Source organism: Pyrus communis, chromosome 10, assembly GCF_963583255.1.
Source record: "Pyrus communis chromosome 10, drPyrComm1.1, whole genome shotgun sequence".
Classification (NCBI taxonomy): Eukaryota; Viridiplantae; Streptophyta; class Magnoliopsida; order Rosales; family Rosaceae; genus Pyrus; species Pyrus communis.
The window spans coordinates 14,230,695-14,250,164 of NC_084812.1; the positions used below are offsets into that span (position 1 = coordinate 14,230,695).

General features: G+C 36.2%; 1 protein-coding gene across 1 annotated transcript; it reads right to left on the reverse strand.

The window, feature by feature from the left end:
- LOC137748811 (growth-regulating factor 9) lies at nucleotides 1–3,311 on the reverse strand. Its single transcript, XM_068489000.1, has 3 exons — nucleotides 2,775–3,311; nucleotides 1,028–1,687; nucleotides 1–721 (listed from the first exon to the last, which is right to left on the reverse strand). The coding sequence occupies exons 1-3, from the start codon at nucleotides 3,091–3,093 to the stop codon at nucleotides 306–308; spliced, it is 1,395 nt and encodes a 464-aa protein (XP_068345101.1). The 5' UTR covers nucleotides 3,094–3,311; the 3' UTR covers nucleotides 1–305.
- Nucleotides 3,312–19,470: the final 16,159 nt, after the last annotated feature.

The window sequence follows — 19,470 nt, forward strand, 5'->3', positions numbered from 1 at the left end:
CATTGTACAAGATTACAAGAGAGAAGGTCGACCTTTCGATGGACAAATTACATGCAAATCAACCCACATTTGCGGTCTCCGAAAACTAACAAGAAATACACTTTCATATCTTTCTTCGGAGGAGAAAAAACGATCAGATGCCACGAAATCTGAATTACTATTTTCCTCTCAGAACACAGTATTTCTTATGCCCTACAGAGAGACTTCCTTTTTCTTCTGTTGATATTTTCCTGAGGATACTGGTTGCGGCAGAAACACAGAATTCAAAATTTCGGATACTTCAGAATCATGGAAAGTGTAGCTATTTATGAAGAAACATAACTACCCTCGTAAGCAGCAAGGCTGGTGTCTGTAATGGTTGTGTCACTATCGCCGCTGGAATTGCTTTTTTCATCATTTTGCATCGGTGGGGGCCTTGCTGGGATGGACATGCTGAGATTTGTATTGGGGATTGCACGATCAGTTTTTGTGGTAGTGGATATCGTCTGAGAGATCTGAGCGGTGTTCATGGAAGCAGCTGAACTAGAAGGAACACCTATTGGCTGGGAGTCTTTCGTTTGCCTCTTTGCTCCTCTGTGGACATGCAGACCACAATACTTCTGGTCAGGAAGAACATCCCTTCTGCAGCGCCACTTCTTTCCATCCGTTCTCCTACACCTCCTTGGTTCAAGCTCTGTCCCGCTACTATTGTTGAAGCATACGCCATTGGAAATTAGAAAAGCTGAAAACAGTAGAAAACTGAAATAAATACACAGATACTCCAGTTGATTAGAAGGAAAACCTAGAGAAGTATTTTAGTAACTAAAACCATTTTGTCATCCTTTTTACAGGACATAATTTGCCTACGTGATTTCAATTCTGGCGCACTGTTGGCCTCTTTTGTTAAGAAGTCGCATCTAAACCAAACTCAAACATTGTTGTGTAGAAAGTTTCTCAAAACCAACAGTTATCCTTATTAATACATACACACACATATATATAGCAGGTGAGAATAAAAACATGCTTTAGCGCAATGGTTTGATCTTACTCATTTGTCTACCCTGAAGAACGCTCTTTGGGGAGAAGCCCAATCCTGGTGATATAGTACTACCAACAATGGTGCTATTTCTGTTGAGGCTGCTTCCTCTGATCATGCAATTGTCACCAGCATGGCTGCTACTATAGTCTTTTACACCAATGCTGATGCTATTTTTGTTGCTACTGCTGTTGGTGGCAGCAGTTGGTCCAGCATGCGCAATAGTGACTGCAGAAGCAGGGGATGTAGCAGTTCTATTGGCAGGTATCATGGCAACGGATGTAGTTCTAACAGATCGGATGTTCGTCTTACATTCTTGATAGCCATTGGAGGCAGTGGTTGTACCTTGGCTGACACCAATATTATCCGAGGATTGGGCCTTAAGATGAAGGCCATTCGGAGTGGAAATCTGAACGTTTGTCTTTGAACTGCACAACTCAGCATCTGAATTCTTGGGTTGTTTTGCGCTGGAAGGAGAAGAGGTTTCAGAAGTTTCCACATGCTTTCTTGAACGCTGGCAGCCTCTGTGCATGTGTTGCTGACAGTATTTCTGACCAGGAACTACACTCTTACTACACCTCCATTTCTTTCCATCTGTTCTTCTGCACCTTCCCAGCTCAGGATCCATTTTACTTCGATAGTCAAAGCCCCCCACAGGATTGAATCCTATAACTGAAACAACCAATCCAAATAAGCAAAAAAACCAATCAACTGAGAAAAATCCTTCTCAAAAATCAGATTAATTGATATAAGTTCACAGAAACAATCATTTCACATGACATAGTTCTTATTATTTTCAAGTTCAATTCCATGAACCCTGTCAACAAACTCGCATTGTCAATGTATGAAGCGATGCCTCGAATTACTGGTCCAAGCAAAAAATTTGAATTGTAATACACAGAACAAAACCATCTTTGGGAGGGAAGTTCACAGAAACAAATACTTCATATGACAATAATCGAAAATATTTAAACTCATTTCCACAAAACCATGTCAACAAAACACATTATCCATCAGCAGTGGCGGAGCCAGCATGGGGTCATTGGTTGTCCTTGACCGCAGTAACTTCAAAAACCCCATGTATATTTGTTTGTGTAGTGTCCTTGACCCCTATAAATAGCTAAGGCAAACTAAATTACAACATGCTCTTGCTACTTCTATTTTCTTTTATCATATTTATCTTCGTTTTCTCTCTTCTCGTATGAAATATTTTAGTTGAAAAACCTTGGTAGTCTTCAACATTACTCCACAGTACCCTACATCCACCCTCAACAAGCCTCTACAAGTAATAGTAGATGTCGACATATTTTGGCATAAACTTCCAGCATATGTTGATAAGTGCGTACTAGGTGCTCAACAAAATGGCCCTATGAAGCTTTTTGGTTGATATTATGGCCCCATTATTTGAAAATCCTGGCTACGCCTATCGGTGGATGAAGTGATAGATTCGAATTCCAATACACAGAACCACCTTCAAGGAGGGAAAAACATTTTGCAGTAAAACTAACAGAAAAGCCTGTCAATCTTTTAATCGTTATGTTTTCAATATTTAATGGATATGTTGTCGATATTGCAATTGAGATTTGATTTCCGATCATTTTAGCCAGTTTCCCGATAGTGAATGAAACAAAAATATTAGAACCCAGTTCAAATTTCTCATAACAACCACCACAAAGCAAACAAAATAACCACAAAACAAATAGACAATTCAGTAAAAAAAATGAAATCCCATCAAGGAAAAGGCAAGAATTTGACTTACAGGTGGGGAAGTGCTGATAGATAGCAGCAGCATTTGAGGAGCCAAAAGAGGCAGCCACACTGTTCCATATTGGAACCAAAAGCTGAACCGGCACTGGTACCCCGGCAGCTAAGTGCTTATAGATAAGCGCTTGTTCCTCCAGCTCATGCAGCTGCGCAGCCGTAAACCCACCACCACAGCCGCCGCCACCACCGCCACCACACTTCATCTTCTTCTTCTTCCCGTTCTGACCACCATAGTTACAACCAACCCCAATACCAAGTCCAAGTTTCACCTCTTCTCTCTCCTCTTTCGCTCTCCTCACAATTCCATCCTCCATCTTCACAAACACATTCAACAGATTCACAGACAAAAACCCAATTCAGTTCCTAACTCGATTCTCAAATTTTCAACACAAATTTGATGAACCGAGTGAATGAAATCTTTATATATATTATATGTATACAAATATATTTGCTTTGTTTTGTTTAAAGCGGGTTGTCAGAGAGAGCACTGAGTCACTGACAATCCCTGCCTCTTTGTTTCAGACTTTTTCAGTGTCCGCAGGCCGAAGTTTTCAGACCAACTTTCTCTTCCGCTTCTCGGGCCGCTTAAAAACCATTGCGCGTGTTCTTCACGCTCCAATTGGCGGGTCGGCCAGTCTTTCGCTGGGGATTTACTCCACGCGCCTCTCAGCTGGACCAGGGCGCCTGCTTGTCTGGCAGCAGTGGAATCCCCGTCTGTCGACACGTCATCCGGGTTTTATGTTGTGTGGGGCCTGCACGTACGTTACATTTTCTCGGTTTTGTCTTCTCTTCGATTCGGTGGTTGGGCAGGGCTCAATAGCCCCAATGGGCCTATATTTTGGATTTATGGAGGTCGTTGGATAACAGCTTGGATTTCTTTCAGGTTTGCAATGCTTTGGCCCAAACCAATATCTAATATCCTCCATTTTTTTTTCCAACAATGATATTATTTATACTACGAAGAATAAACGGAGATTAGCTTCACAATGGGATAAAAATAATTTGTTTTTGAAATTTTCCTTTAACGAGAATCGAATTTAAGATATATCACTTACAAATGAAAATAAATACTGCCAAAATGTAGTACTAAGCGGCCATATCCTCCAATTTTAAAGTTACCATGACAAGTATTGCCTTACCACATAAATTTTTCTTCAACAGTCCAAACTATTTAGTAGTACAAAAAATAAATGGTCATAATTAAATTGAGAAAATAATTTATTATTTTGGCAGTAGTCTAAATATGATAATAATTTTTCATAACTATTAAGTATAAAGCTGATCTAATAAGTATAAAGCTAAACTACCAGCAGTCTAAACTATTAAGTACTTTGCCATCTTCACATGCCACAACATATCTCTATGTACTAAAACTTAGTGAAGTGGTACTATGGATGACCAGTGGGCAGACGATTTTGCCCCTGGCGTTTTCCTCCGGTTATTCTTCTCTTTGGTTTTTGGGGGAAGCGAAATGCCACTTTTGCCCATTGCTTCCACTCGTCTATCATCGATGGATCCTCTATTTGGATTGTGTTCTCGATTTTTCTTTTGCTTTCCGTTTCTTTCTCACATCTTTCTCACAAATCTCTCTTCTGCTATTCTCGGGCTTACTAAATCTCGCCTTCGATTCCAACAAGTTAGTATCTATTTAAGGATGAAATAAAGTAGCATTTAACAATTTTATTGGAATGTGAGAGGTATTAAGATTGGTTATCGCCAAATGCGAATTTGAATTACATTATTACTGGGCCATTATGAGATTAAGCTCACCCATTTTCCCTCTCCACATTATTACTAGCCCATTGTGAGATCTAAACCATTGTGAACCACATTAGTGTAGATAATATTTTTTTTTAAAATAATTTTATTGGAGTGTCAAATTTAAGGTTAAATTGCAATTTTAGATGCGATCGGCATATCAACAACTATGTCTACACATCAACAATTGTAAAGTTGAATCGTCGCGGGTTTTAATAATATCGACAACTGAATTTAAACAAAATGTAGTTAACATAAAATTGGGAAAATGAATTGAAAGTCGTGCATAAGAGGGAGCATATTCACTCTAACGTGACTACGTATATGTCTACATATGATAATAATTTGTCGTGCGGTCTCTACATGTGTCACATCCCGCCCCGAGCTCCCATCACATCCCAGGCTCGACTTCGCCATAACACAATATTGTCCGCTTTGGGCCCCAACCATGCCTTCAAGGTTTTGTTTATGGGAACTCACACGAGAACAATCCATCCCCTTAGGGGCCCAACGTCCTCGTCGGCACACACGCGGCCAGGGTTAAGCTTTGATACCAAATTGTCACATCCCGGCCGGGCCCCGACCACATCCCAAGCTCAACTCCTCCGTAGCACGATATTGTCCGCTTTGGACCCCAACCATGCCCTCACGGTTTTGTTTCTGGGAACTTACACGAGAACTTACATGTGAGTCACCCATCATGGGAGTGCTCTCGCACACTACTCACTTAACTTCGAAGTTCCCATGGAATCCGAAGCCAGTGAGCTCCCAAAATGCCTCGTGATAGGTAGAGATGGAAATATACATATAAGACTTACAGGATCCACTCCCCTGAGCAATGTGGGATCTAACAACATGTGTGAGAGTTCTTGGTTTTATTTTGTTGTGTGTTAGACTGTTAGTGATATTTAGTTTATCTAAGCAGGCTGGCATTTTTAGCGGCATTTATGTATCAAAACTGTGTTGTTGAAAACCAAGTAAATTGTAACAATAGTCCCTCAACTTTAATCAAATTGGAGCAATGGTCATCTCAACTAAAAATCCATTATCATTGGTCCTTCATCTCATCAAAACGTGTAACTATGATCCTCTTCGTCAACTCCGTCGAAAATTCTATCAAAATGAGTTATGTTGGAAAGACTACTGCTCCAACTAGGTTAAAGTTAAGGGACCATTTTTCCAATTAAATTAAAGTTGAAGGATCGTTAATACAATTAATATCAAACTCGTCATTCACGAAATTTGTACAGAATATTCAGATGGTTTGGACATTGAGAAAGAAAGAACAAAGTGAATTCTTTTCACCTGACCTAACTTGCTAAAAGATTCTAACCTAATTGCCAATTCCATTTCAGTACTTGGTCATTTCATATGAATATTTACAAACTACATTGATTAGAGGCCAACAAACAGGTGAGCAACGGGACCATGTGTTTGTTTCATTTGTTAATGGAAGGGGCACAAAGTCACATGGCAACCAATTGCAAAGTAATCCTACATTTTGGGCCCTTTACCCTCTTCTTCTTTTTTTTTTTTTTTTTTTTTTTTTTTTTTTTTTTTTTTTTTTTTTCTCTTTACAAATTTGGTTGTTACAAGTGTTGCCGACAATAAATTGATACTCGCACAACAACAACGTATCATGGGTCCGGACCTAAGGCGGTGAAAATGTAAAAATAAAACGTAAATAAATAAAATATATGGTAAAGAATAAATTCCTCTTATGAAAAGAATCAAAGAATTCTTTACAAAATGAAAATAAATAAATACAAATTTTAGCCTCACGTATAGGATGATTTTATCCTATCTATCATTTTGATTGTTTAATTCGTAAACCTGCAAAATAATAGTGAGGTGAGCTTCCACAGCTCAATAGGAAAATAATTTTATCATAGTAAATTGACTAAACTAAATTAAATGCCATGGAATCATTAAACAAATATTGGACCGTTACACTAAGAATGAGAGAGTGCGTTTAGCCTCATAATGGGGATGGGCTAGCAATAATGTGATTCAAAAGCCTTTGCATGAATCGAATCTAAAACCTTTCACTTACAAGTGAAATGGAATACCACTAGATTATAGTATTAAGTGGCAATATTAGACCATTATTAAAACAATGCACTTATGCAATATTTGCCACTTAGTACTACGGTCAAATGGTATTCATCTTCACTTGTAAGTGAGAGGTCTTAGGTTCGATTCTCGCCAAAGGCAAATTTGAACCACATTATTGCTAGCCCATTGTGAGGCTAGCCCACCCCCCTCCCCTCCCTAGTAGTGTAGATAATATCGATTGTTCAAAAAAGAAAAAAAAAACTCTTCGTTTATTATTTAGTTAATTTTAAGTTGTTATACTCCATATATATTAAGAGAAGACATGCTAGAGTTGGAAGGCAATACATAATTGCAATGCACTTGAAATGGAAGGGTAATCTATATGCAACTACTCTAAAGTGATATTTTCTTAGTTTTCTTAAACTACTATCTTATGTGAGTAACGTCTTACAGATTTTTTAGGACGAAATTTTTTTTTGAAGACCGATTGTGAAGATCTGTATTTTTAAAAATAATTATATGATTATTATGTGTTGAATACACATTGATTTCATTAAGTGTTGTATTACTACTTTTTAATAATTTTTACTTAATAATAAGTTAATTATTTTATTTTATTTTATTTTTTATATTCTAATTGGCTACTATTTTGAATTATATAAGTCCAAAACTTTTACGGAAATTGATTTTATTAAAATTGTGAAGTGCCAAATTATTTTTTATATTGGTTGACTGGTTGTGACTGGATGATAATTGGTTATGTGTACAATTGCATCATTCGAATATTCATCTGTCGTGATTGTGGAATTGTTGCCAGAGTGTTGTTCATTGGTGATATATGTGAAATATGACATGAGATCAATTGTGCATCATTCATGTGTAAGAAGTAGTTAACATTTTCGATGTTGAGAAAGCAATTCGAAAAAAGGGTAGTTAGAAATGATCATTTGTGTAGTTGAGTTTAACTCTTGATAAGTACCAAGTCTGAGGTCAGCCTAAAGTGCACATGATTTTATCGAGTAATTCAGGACTAGTTAAGCAAAATGACTATCAAAAAGGAAAATTGGGATGACCGTGTTACTGGCAGAGACGAATCCACACAGGAACCCGAGTGGTCGTATGACCTTCCAGATGCTGAGAGAAACACCTGTGGTCGATCCCTTGGGACCCTCCGACGGGTTGGGTAGTGGTGGTGGAAAGGTCCTTATCTCTATGGATGTGCATGCAGTATGTTATACAAGTTTCCCAATCCCACACCCCACCAGTCACCACCACCTATCTCCACTGCCACTTGATGTGCCACCGCCTAATTCAGTTTTCTTCTAAATTCATGTAAGTTTTTTTTATCTTAGACTCCTAGACCCAATTTATAATATAGATGCTAACCATTTAAATTGATATGTATACTTGTGATTAGACCTAATAGTTTCTTATACGATTCGTTAACACAACACGAAAATAACGGGTTCAGGTCAACATGATAAATAATCAGGTCATTATCGGGTCACTCGTTAAGAACCCGTTAATAACATCTTTACATGCAAGTAACATGTAGGTAACCCGTTAAGAAAAAAATTTATTTTAATGATTTTAAAGTTAATCTGTGACATCCCGTCCCGGAAATATCGAAACGTACGTGTGAAATTACAAGTTTGCCCCTAGTGCGTTTTCGTCACGTTGTTGGTTGTTTTGTATGGTGTGGCAGGTGTTGGGCCACACACACACACTGTCTCACTCTCCCTCACCCCCTGTCTTCTCCCTGTCTCTCTCTCTCCCCCCGAGCTCCATTCCTTCCTCTTCCTTCTGAAAACGTACGGACAACACACAAAATCAACCAAACCTTAGCAGATCGAGGGAACCAACTATACCATTGAACTTGTGAGGTCGAGGCGAGCACAGCCATACCATTTTCAGGTGAGAAATCCTTCGTTTTCACGTCGATTCGACAATGGCCGATTTGAGTACTATTCATGCAAAGATTATTCATTGAGTTTTTGGGATTTCTAAGCTCGTAGGTAGCTTGGTGGTGTCCCAAGGAGCCTCGGAGTAGTTCGTTGGACGATTTTGGACGTCGGGAAGGCCTGGTTCGAAGTTGGCCGGTTTTTGAGTTGTGAGACAGGTATGATCGCGTGGTTTTTAGCTTTTAAAAGTTGTATAACGTGATTATACTAGTCTAGGGCTTTAATTTGGTTCAAGAATCATGAAAAATGGTTAAGAAACGAACGAGAAAACAAGGTTTGAAGTTTTTCCAGTTTTCCGGCGCCGGCGACGGCACCGGAGACTGAACGGAGAAGGTGACGGAATATTCCGTCAGAGTTGACGGAATATTCCTGACGCCGTTGACGGAATCTGTCAAAACTGACGGAATATTCCTCACGGCGTCAGTTGACGCCGTCAGTGTGCGCCGCACGTGCCTACGCGTGGCCGGCGCGTGGGGGCGCGTACGGCGGAGGAAAATTTTTCTAAAAATATGGTTGTGATCCTGAGGTTGTGTAGAGCACGTTGGTATATTCATTTGTCTATTTTGAGCAATGTATGAGAATTTATTACGAGAAGTTGGTTATGTGCTTTAAAGTTAACGTTTTTATAGTTATTTCGCATATAGGTGACACGTACCCCGAGGACGAGCGTTCGCACTCGAGGCAGGGGGGCTACGACCCTTCCACTTACCAGTGAGTGGGCTTTTGTTTTCCGTATATACCTATATACATTTATATTCCCAGAAACTGTTTAAAAAGGGTTATTTATGTTATGCCATGCACTTTATTATTATCGTTTATGCATAATTGCATGCATTAGTAGTGGCTTGCATATACATATGCATATTGGGTGCTGCGGACGCACAGGTAAGTGATATTCATATTTACTTTCAGCAGTAGTTTGAGATGCTTAGAGAGCTCATAACCTGCACCCCCGGTGTTAGTGCTCCCGCCCAGAGTAGGGCACAATCCTTCACATGATGTTCACCTCCCGTACCACACGCTCAGCTTGGATCCAAGTTAGGTGCACAATCTTGTCGTACAGACCACATTAGGTGGTTCCGACTCGTAGGTGACCCGCGATTATTCGCACAGCCTTCACGTGATCGTAGCACTAGAGCGTATATATATGTTACACCCAGGCCTGTCGTACAGACCACATTAGGTGGTTCCGACTCGTGGGCAGGTTCAGTTGTTGAGTTTGAGATTTGAGCTCTATATGCAGCCGTACAGGTCACGTTAGGTGACTCCGGCTGCCAGATTGCATGTTATTGACATACTTTATACCTGAGCACTTGCATTGTATTATGAGGTTCTGACATGGCATACTCTGGAGCATGATCGACATACCCTTGAGCATGTTTGGCATATCTATACATACGTATATATGTTTATTTCTGGGAAGTATACAGGTTTTACGGCGAGGGGTTAGAATGTATTTTTGCTAAATGGTTTTCAAAGAGCTTTGTTTTTGCCCACTCACGTTTTTGTTTTGCGCCCCTCCAGGTTCTAGTTGATTAGCAGTTTCGGTGGTATTCCCAGAGGATTCTCCCCGCTTTTCTGACAGATACTCACCAGCGTAGGGTCACCTTCGGGTGTATTTTTATCACAACTTTTCCTTTGGACTGTTGTAGACCTGCTCTGAAATTGTATCTCACTTACTAGCACTTGTTTTAGGACTTTGTATGCTAGTTTTTAATTATTCGTACTTTTATATTATTACTTTATTGGCTTCCGCACGTGCACATGGCTACGTCACCTTCGTGTGACGGCCAGCACGCTCCGATCTCGGTCGGGGTGTGTCATAATCTACTACAAAAACTTTCTATAAAATACAACAGTCATTGTGTACATATGGTATATTTAGGGCTGGAAAAAAATCCCAAAAATCCCAAACCAAACCGAAAAAATCCCGATCTCAAACCAAAATTCCCGAAATTTTCGGTATGTTATCCCGAACCAAACCGAAATTTTCGGTATGGGATTCGGTATTGCATCTTCATTTTTTCGGTATTCCCATACCGAATTGAAATAAATATTATATATATATATTATTTTTTTATTATAAGAGAATTATTTCAACCATTCATTGTTTTAGATTTAATCTGTACCGTTCATTTGTTTTTAGGTTAGATCCCCATTTCAATTTTCAGCACTTCCGTTCGATTTCCTTACTTCCAGCAGCCTTCCTTCACGGCTTCGAATCACCAGAATCACCCATTTCAATTTGTTTGTGAGCTTGAAGTTGAGTAATCTCAAGCGGTTCTTGCAGTCGATCTCTCCGTCCGTCCCCGCCCAGTACCTCTCCAAGGTGTTTGCTTGAATCTAATTTGTGTAATTTTTTGGGGCTTTTTTTTTTGTTAATCTTGTAATTAATTGTTTGGTTGCAGAGGACGATTAGAGGATTGAGTACATGCGACGTGGAATATCAGCCATGGTAGTTGTGATTACGAAACTGATAGGTAGCAGAGATGGTAGCTGTGATTTCCCCATAATTTGTTTTCCGGAGAAAAAGTTTTAATTTTTGCTATAAAGACGATTCCTTTTGTTTTTGGTTTCTATATTGTTCAAAATTCGAATAACTGGGGAGCCAAAATCTCTCCCTTTTTTTGACTTTTTTGTTTCTGAAGATGCATATTTGCTGTCTGTCGTTGAATTATTCAAAAATAGTCAAGAAATTAATTGGGTCAATGTGTTTTTCCTTTTTTTTTTGTTGAGAATTTGAATTGCTTGTTTAGTTTGACTACTTGTTGACTAATCTTTGCAATGTATTTTGATGTTTGCAGTTGCCCATGCTATAGATTTGGGAAGAACATGAGACGATTCCTTGTTCGTTACAGGTTTGTAATTCTATCCCTTTTGTGATTGCTTTTTTTATGTTATCTGTGGAAAGGAGAATTTGAGGATGTTTTAGATTGAAAACTATTGAATCTGAGTATCAGTATACCCTTTTTGAAGTTCTGTGGACAAGCTTTGTAGAGAGCTAACTGATCTAAAAGTTGCATATTCCGGTGTTATATTTGAAATCTTAAACAGTCTTCTGGTTACCCAGTTCCATGGGTGACACTGGTATTGTTGTCTTTTTAGCTTTATAGAACCACAATTGTTTTAGTATGTCTTGCTTTCTCCCCAATATTTATATGAAGCTTAAGCATCAATTGACTTTCGAACTCATTGTGTTTCTATAGGCGCTTGATTCTTGCTAGTGGACTCGAAGGCATAGACGGATTTCGCCAGAGATGGAGTTTGCATGGTCGCCTTGCAGATACCAAGTAAGTTATCTTGCAAATAATTGCATTTTTTGTGAGTACTCTTGAAAGGAGTTGTTGACAACCAATACTTGATTGCTCTCGACTGCACATGTATCAACTGGTAAAGGATGACATTTTCTAGATTTCCTTTTTCTTTTTTTGAATGTGTAAATAATCGATTGATAGATTCGGTATTTGCTGAATTATAATCCATTACTCATTCAGTTTTGTTTTTGTTTTCATTGTAGTTAAATCTGTGTATTATCCTCGTTTTGATTCGAAGATTTGGATTTTTTGGGTAAATAAGGTTGTTTTAGGTAGATTCTGAGTATCAGTATATTGTTTCGCAGGGAGCTCTTCATTTGATCCTTGTTGTTCTTGTCCTTCTCAACTGCATTGCCTTCATTGTCACCAAGAAGCACTGCTTTCTATATTAGGCGGTTGCTTTCACCATTTCACTAGGAACGTATTTTAGTCCAAAAGCCCAAAAGCATTTCGGGATTCCCGATTTGTCCTGAAATCCCGAAATTATTTCGGGATTCCCGAAAATTGGGATTCCCGAAAATTTGGTTTGGGATTGGGATTGAATTTGGGATTCCCAAAAATTTCGGTTTGGGAATCGGGACAATGGTTTCGGTATGGGATCCCATACCGAACCACCCCTAGGTATATTACATATGTATTATTGTACTATTATTCTATAAAAGTTTAAAATTTTAAGTTTTATTTTTTATTTTTTATTACTAGAGTTTCTTATTAGGGGCTTTTCAATCTAAGTCCAAAAACATAGGTAGTTTTTTAACTAAGTCCAGTTATCCAATTACATATTTTTATACCAATTTTGCCCTTTTAGATAAAAATATTTAAATTCTTTAATTTTTGTATCATTTATTCAGTTTTTAATTTTGAATATTTAAATACTAACTAAAATATTATCTAGTAACCACCTAATGATGTTTACCTACAAAACCGATATAATTTAGTATCTACCTATTGTATAGGAAGAAAAATACTTTATACCAACAAAACATATGTAATCTACTGCAAAACAAAAATAAACTACCTATTGTATAGGAAGAAAAATGCTTTATACCTACAAAATAGATATAATCTACCAACAAAATAAAAATAAACTACCTATTGTATAGGAAGAAAAATGCTGAACCTTCATGGCAGAACATTAGAATAGAAATATGATATAATATACCTCCATTAAAGGAACAAATACTAAACAAAAAAAAGGAACAAATACTAAGTTTCAGTTTACCCTTATGATACGCACAAAAATATAATAGAGCAAATATAAATGCATGATGCTGTATTATTGCTTGCAATTGATATTGTATTGCCGAACGAATATGTAAAAAAATTGTGAAAGCTATGTAAAAACTGAAATTGTCATGAAGGAATTTGGAGGGAGGAACACAAAATATCACCCATGAAAGATGAGAGAAGAAAGAGGATGATTGATTACATGATCTAACAAAGGGAATTGTTTAGAAGAAGGAAAAAAAAGGAGGGATAAAACAGACTGGGGGTTGAGATTTTATTGATATAACTAATCCTACAATTAAGGGATTAGTTAAACCACAAATAATCATATAATTAAGAAATTTTGAATATTTACTACAATTTATAAGTTTAAGGGATAAATATGGTACAAATTATAAATAAGCTTACGTGGAATATCAATTATTGGACCTATTTCAATGCAGTGGACTAATTATAGTAATGGCTCACAAAATTGGATCTATATCAAATTATCCCTTCTTATTATTATTAATGGAATAAATTTTACTTGACCCATTGTCGAAAATCCAAATCAACTAGTATAATATTAGTATAGGCAAAAAACAAACTTTCAATTTTAGAGTCAACAATAGCCACAAGTTTATTAGTCTATCTCATACGGTCACACTCAAAAATGTTTTATCCTCTTAAAAGTGAGATTCATTTGTTACATCGTCGTTTAGATTAGATCGTGATTGCATCCTCCACATGTAGACGATGGTAACCATCGTCGTTTAGAATTTTAAAACTCTCTAAACACTCATGAATAGTATTTTTATTTGAGGGCAAAATTATAAAATTAATAATAATTATTGTAGAAGTGAAAAATGTAAGGAAAAACACACAATCACTCGTAATGACAAACTTTACAACTTTGTGATGGGGTCAACTCCGAAATCCAACACACATAATCCATAAATCTTAGATTTTTATTTAACTGTCAATTATCGTTTACGCTTTATTCTTCTCACCAAATTTTGTTTTTTAGATTTTTTTTTTTTTTTGAAAACATGATCTTTTAGTGATATAGAAAAATGAACAGTTTAGATCGTTGATATCGCGTTCCGATATTTACGGTTAACTAAAATGTGAGCGATGTTATGTAGTTTCTAGAGACTTTATAAACTCCGAGTAATATTTTCACTAATGATGAAACTCTGAACATAATATCAATGATTCGAATTATTCATCTCCCTGCATCCTCTAAAAGATTATGTTTTCAAAAAACAAAATTTGGTGAGAAGAATGGAGGAGGGTAAATGTAAATGCAATCAGTGGCTAAATTTTAAACTATAGTTTATGTGATTATAGTGTGAATTTCAAAGTTGAGCTCTTCAGGAAAATTGTAAAACTTGTCATTATGAGCGTTTATATGTGTGTGTGTATGTGGTCGGCTGTTAACTAACTGGTCGTAGGTTCGAATCCTACCTCGGGAGATTTGATTCATTCCAAATTCTTTAATTCAGAATAAAGGGTTCAATTTGACTGTTAAGAGTAAATAACCTGTTCCCTATGTCTATATATATATATCTATTATTTATTTTTTATTTTTCACATTCTACATTAATTAAAAAAACTATTCAAAACCCAAATCTTCTTAAATCCATACCGTTGGATCCCATCTCACTTATATTATTATAACTTTTTTGCATATCCTTAAACATTTTATATTTTGTCGCAATGTACTAATATTTTTTTTTCCTTAGGCTTTTATTTTGGGGTTTGTAATACTTGAAAGACAAATGAGTTTTTATGTTTTAAAGTAATATTTATGTGACAATGTGGTATGTATATACTATTTTAGTTTTATAGTTTTCATTTGATTATTTATTGGTTTAAAATATATTTTCTTTAACGGGTAACTGGTTGGATCCTATTATCCATTAATATTAACAGGTTGGATCATATTACCCATTTATTTTAACAGGTGTTACACGACACGATCTGTTAAGATATTGGATATGACATGAAAACGAAACACGACACAAATGTCAGGTCTACTTGTGATTTAAGCCAATTTTTCAGTTTTTTGAAAGTCATAATTGTGTTATGGTGTTGAAGAGCATTAATTTGTTGGCTTTGGCAAATGTGAGCTTAATCTTGATATATTCATATGAACCAAATTTGATAAAGATGTGAACCAAATTCAATATAAACTGAGGATGTTTATAAAGATAATCAATGTTGGAACTTTTGAAACTTCTACATTGGGACCACCTGACATTGAAATTCTGAATCTGCCACTAGTTACGGTAGTTAGTGTTGGAACTTGTGTTATGTGGGACTGCCAGTCCCACATCGCCCATACACCTTTTACACTAAATCTTTATAAGTGAGTTCACTCACTTATAGTTTGAATTGAATTGCGCCAAAGCCATGGACCTTGGGCCTTAGACTTGGAGGGTTTGGGTGTATATATTAAATGTCAAAGATGGGCCTTGGGCCTTGGGGCTCTTGGGCTCGGATGGACGAAAAACACAAGTTACGTTTTTTATTTTTTGGATTCAGTTTTTTCCGAAAGGATAAAACTGATTGAACAATTACGTTCAGTTTTTAAAAATTGATTGAACAGTTGCATTCGGTTTTTTTTTTTAAAAACTGATAAGCATGAACGGTTGTATTAGTTCAAATTATGCCATTATATATATGGCAATCAAATCAAAAACTGATCATCAATTTCATTTTTACCTTTCTCCATATTTCACAGAGAAACGCTCAATCAATTCATCAAGAATCCAAGTTCGTGTGCAAGAACTTAGATTAGATAGTTGTCTCCTGCAAGATAGACGTCCATTTGAACTACTGCACTGGTGTAGGGGTGTATTTCTGTCTTAGGAGATTGCTACTGCAAGCCTCTATCTTCTTAACCAAGTCAGTGTTTTGTGGTTTATTAATTCAGTTCTATTAATTGTTTATATTGTAAGATATTGTATCCTTGTGAAATTTCTATTCGAAATAAACTGTGCAATTGTTGTATAATATATACTTAACATTTGATTGGTTGTAACAGTTAGTTCATATGGTAAAACATTTAAACCACCATTGTAGAGGTAAAATACACGTATGAAATATGCATGTCCGCGTGTTCTATTATATAAATTAACAATTTGGATAAAAGACGCTAAGTCGCATTTCATGTAGAGGTGAAACCATGGAAAGGAACTTCACATCTCCCAGCAGGGAAGAAAAAAGAAAACGTTGTCGCATTTTTATGCTTGTGGTGGTAGGGACCAACTTGTCTCACAACAAGTGATGGATTTATTCTCATCTAATCACCTCAAGTCATTTTTTGCCTTCTCAAACAAAAGAAATCAAAACTTGTACAAGAAGAAATTCATATCGTTATGCTTTGTTGACAACGTTTTTTGTTTGTAATAATGTAATGTCCCAAGCCAGAATTCGAGCAAGCAAAATATGAAAAAGGTGTCCAGAAATCATTTTTCTCCGAATAAAATTTGCATCCTTTTTTCTTGCAAAATTTAGATGGCAAGCTTGGTCGAAGGTTTTCTTTTCATACTTTCTCATCTCGCCACATAGAATGCTTTCTCATCTTGCCATGCTTTCTCATCCTGCCACGCTCTCTCATTTCGCCGCATAGTTCTTTTCTGACCTTGTCAGAGGTGGAAAATAAATCTAATAAACAATAGAAGAACATAAATGAAATTGACAAGGAAATCATCTAGTACTACGGTCTAATAATATTTATATTCACTTGTAAGTGAAAGGTCATAGGTTCGATTTTCGTCAAAGATAAATTCGAACTACATTATTGTTAGCCCATTGTAAAGCTTAGCTTACTCCTCCACTCTCTTAATATAAATAATATTGTTTGTTTAAAAAAAAAAATGACACGGAATCTAATGAGCCATTTGTTAGATGAAAGTCATGCTCTTTGCTTCCAATTGAGGGAGACTTAATGCTTGGCATCCATTTTATACGTTATTCCCCTTTTTCCTTTCTTCTTTCCCTTGCAAAAATACATATTAAGTTTTAATTTAATCTTTATAACCAAAACCCTTCGAGGAAAAAAATATAAGAAATTCAATTTTTATATATTTTTTTTCTTTGGCGGCATTAAAGTTGGTCATATATATTGAGACGTGATATCTACATATCTCTTTTTACTTCTCACACATTATTTTAATTTTCGACTATTAGATTGGATAAATTGAAGAATATCAAATAACAGAAATTAACAAAAATGTGAGAAGTAAAATGAGTGCATGAATAACACATGTCTATATATTAATCCAAAAAAGGAAAGTAGGTGCGTTTCACAAAAAAATAAAAAAAATAAAAAAGAAAAAAAGGAAAGTAGGTCGTACATAATTTCTTTTGAATTAATTTGAAGATTTCCTTATGAAAGGCGGTTCCAGCTGTCTGATTTCCAAAGACAGCCAAAACGTAAAGGGAAGCAAAAATGGGCTGGAGGTTTTATAGTGATTAGCCACTGACCTTCTCAACTCCTTCCCGATAATTTAGGGATGAGATTTATTTTCAGATGCTCTTTGTGAAGATCTTAGGAATTAATTTATTTTAGTCGTTTATCGTATATCGTGTGATCAACTTTTGTTAGATACTATTTGTATTCAATTTTTAATAAAAAATTCAAAATGATTTCTGATTACAAGATAATTGATGAACGGATAGAATGAACTGATCCTTATGATCCTGTTCCATAATTTAGGGCACTCCTAATAGCTTTTGGTTCCACAACATGCCACTTAGTACTACGGTCTAGTGATATTTCTCTTAACTTGTAAGTGAGAGGTCTTAGGTTCGATTCTCGCCAAAGACGAATTTGAACCACATTATTGATAGCCCATTGTGAGACTAAGCCACCCCCTTCCTTTAGTGTAAATAATATCGTTTGCTCAAAAAAAAAAATCATTATATATATACACACACATTGGGAGGATAATATATATGGGTGATGCTAGAGTGATCATTTATTTGAACCATATTTTGTAAATTACATGATGCATTGGTTGATGGTCGAATTCCTTATTTGAACTATATTTTGTAAACTACATGATGCATTGGTTGATGGTCAAATTCCTTCTCTAAATCATTAAATAACAAATCTAATCATCAATCGTCATATCATGTGGTCTATAAAATATGGTATCCATAGGATATATATATATATATATATATATATATATGAGTTAGGATTCGGGGACACACATTTTGACACACGTTTTTGTGGCTCTCATTATGTATCTTTTTCAAAGATCCGAATAGTCTATATTTCAATTTATTATTTATAAATCAGCCTTACAAAAAATTAGACAAATCCAAAATTATTAAAACTTTCATTTACAGTGAGGAAAATGAATGAATACGGTCTAAAAAAACACTAAATTTAATCCAAAGATCATATGGCTCAGATTCGGGTGATTTTGGTAGATATGATATTTGAGAAAAGAAAAGAAAAAGATAAACAGTTAGATCGTTAAAATACATTACGAAGTAAACTCCATAAAATATGTGTCAAAATGCGTATATTCATGAATCTTAACCATATACATTTGCTTGTATAGAAAATATGGATGACAACGACAAAGGCCACGTTTGGTTACATGCTTAAAAAGCAACACAGCTGGGACTTATTAATCCAAAAGGATGGTATCGTCTGACATGCAAACAATTACATTGCATTCATGTGTGGTTTAATTTTTACAGTGTCCAATACAATACAATATATATGAGATTTGGAATTGTCGGTACCAAACTAACTTGTTGGTTAGCGAAAAAAATTCCATAAAACGAAGATTTGAACTTGCAACCACTTCTATGTTTGGAAGAATATTACATCATACTAAAAGTTAGTTGAGTAAAAATTAAAATGCTCGAAAATACTCACCAAACTAGTGCACATGCATTCAAAACTTTTAACGTTCGAAAGAAAATTATCATTAAACTAAGAGTTCGTCCGTTAAAAAAAAAACCTAGCAATCGAGCTTGAAATTTCTTCCAATATTTTAGGCTCGGATATCCAAATCCTAAGTTTTATATACTTCTCCCACCTAGGGTTTAGAGCCCTTACCCAAAACCTATCCGTTTCTATCCACCATCAACCCACCTCCTCCCATCCCACTTTTGCCTTTTTCTGATACAACCCCACACAGCATAATCACAATCACAATCACAAACCATCCTCATCTCCCAACCAAACACCCCCAAAAGCGACAAGGGTATTCTGGTCATTTCACTCGCAAAAGAAACAGAATATAAGAAGCACATGGCCTGGCCTCCTCCTTCCAGCTGTCAACCCAACCATAGTTAAATCCTTAACCGTAGTTAACCCCCCTCACTCTCTCTCTCTCTCTCTCTCTCTCTCTATCTATCTAATCTC

What these genes read in the sequence shown, in the direction of transcription:
- LOC137748811 (XM_068489000.1), bottom strand. Translation starts at nt 3,093, where the DNA reads ATGGAGGATGGAATTGTGAGGAGAGCGAAAGAGGAGAGAGAAGAGGTG. An exon ending in CTATCAGCACTTCCCCACCT is followed by an intron (nt 1,688 to 2,774) that starts GTAAGTCAAATT and finishes TGGTTGTTTCAG; the next exon opens with TTATAGGATTCAATCCTGTG. An exon ending in TCTTCAGGGTAGACAAATGA is followed by an intron (nt 722 to 1,027) that starts GTAAGATCAAAC and finishes TACTGTTTTCAG; the next exon opens with CTTTTCTAATTTCCAATGGC.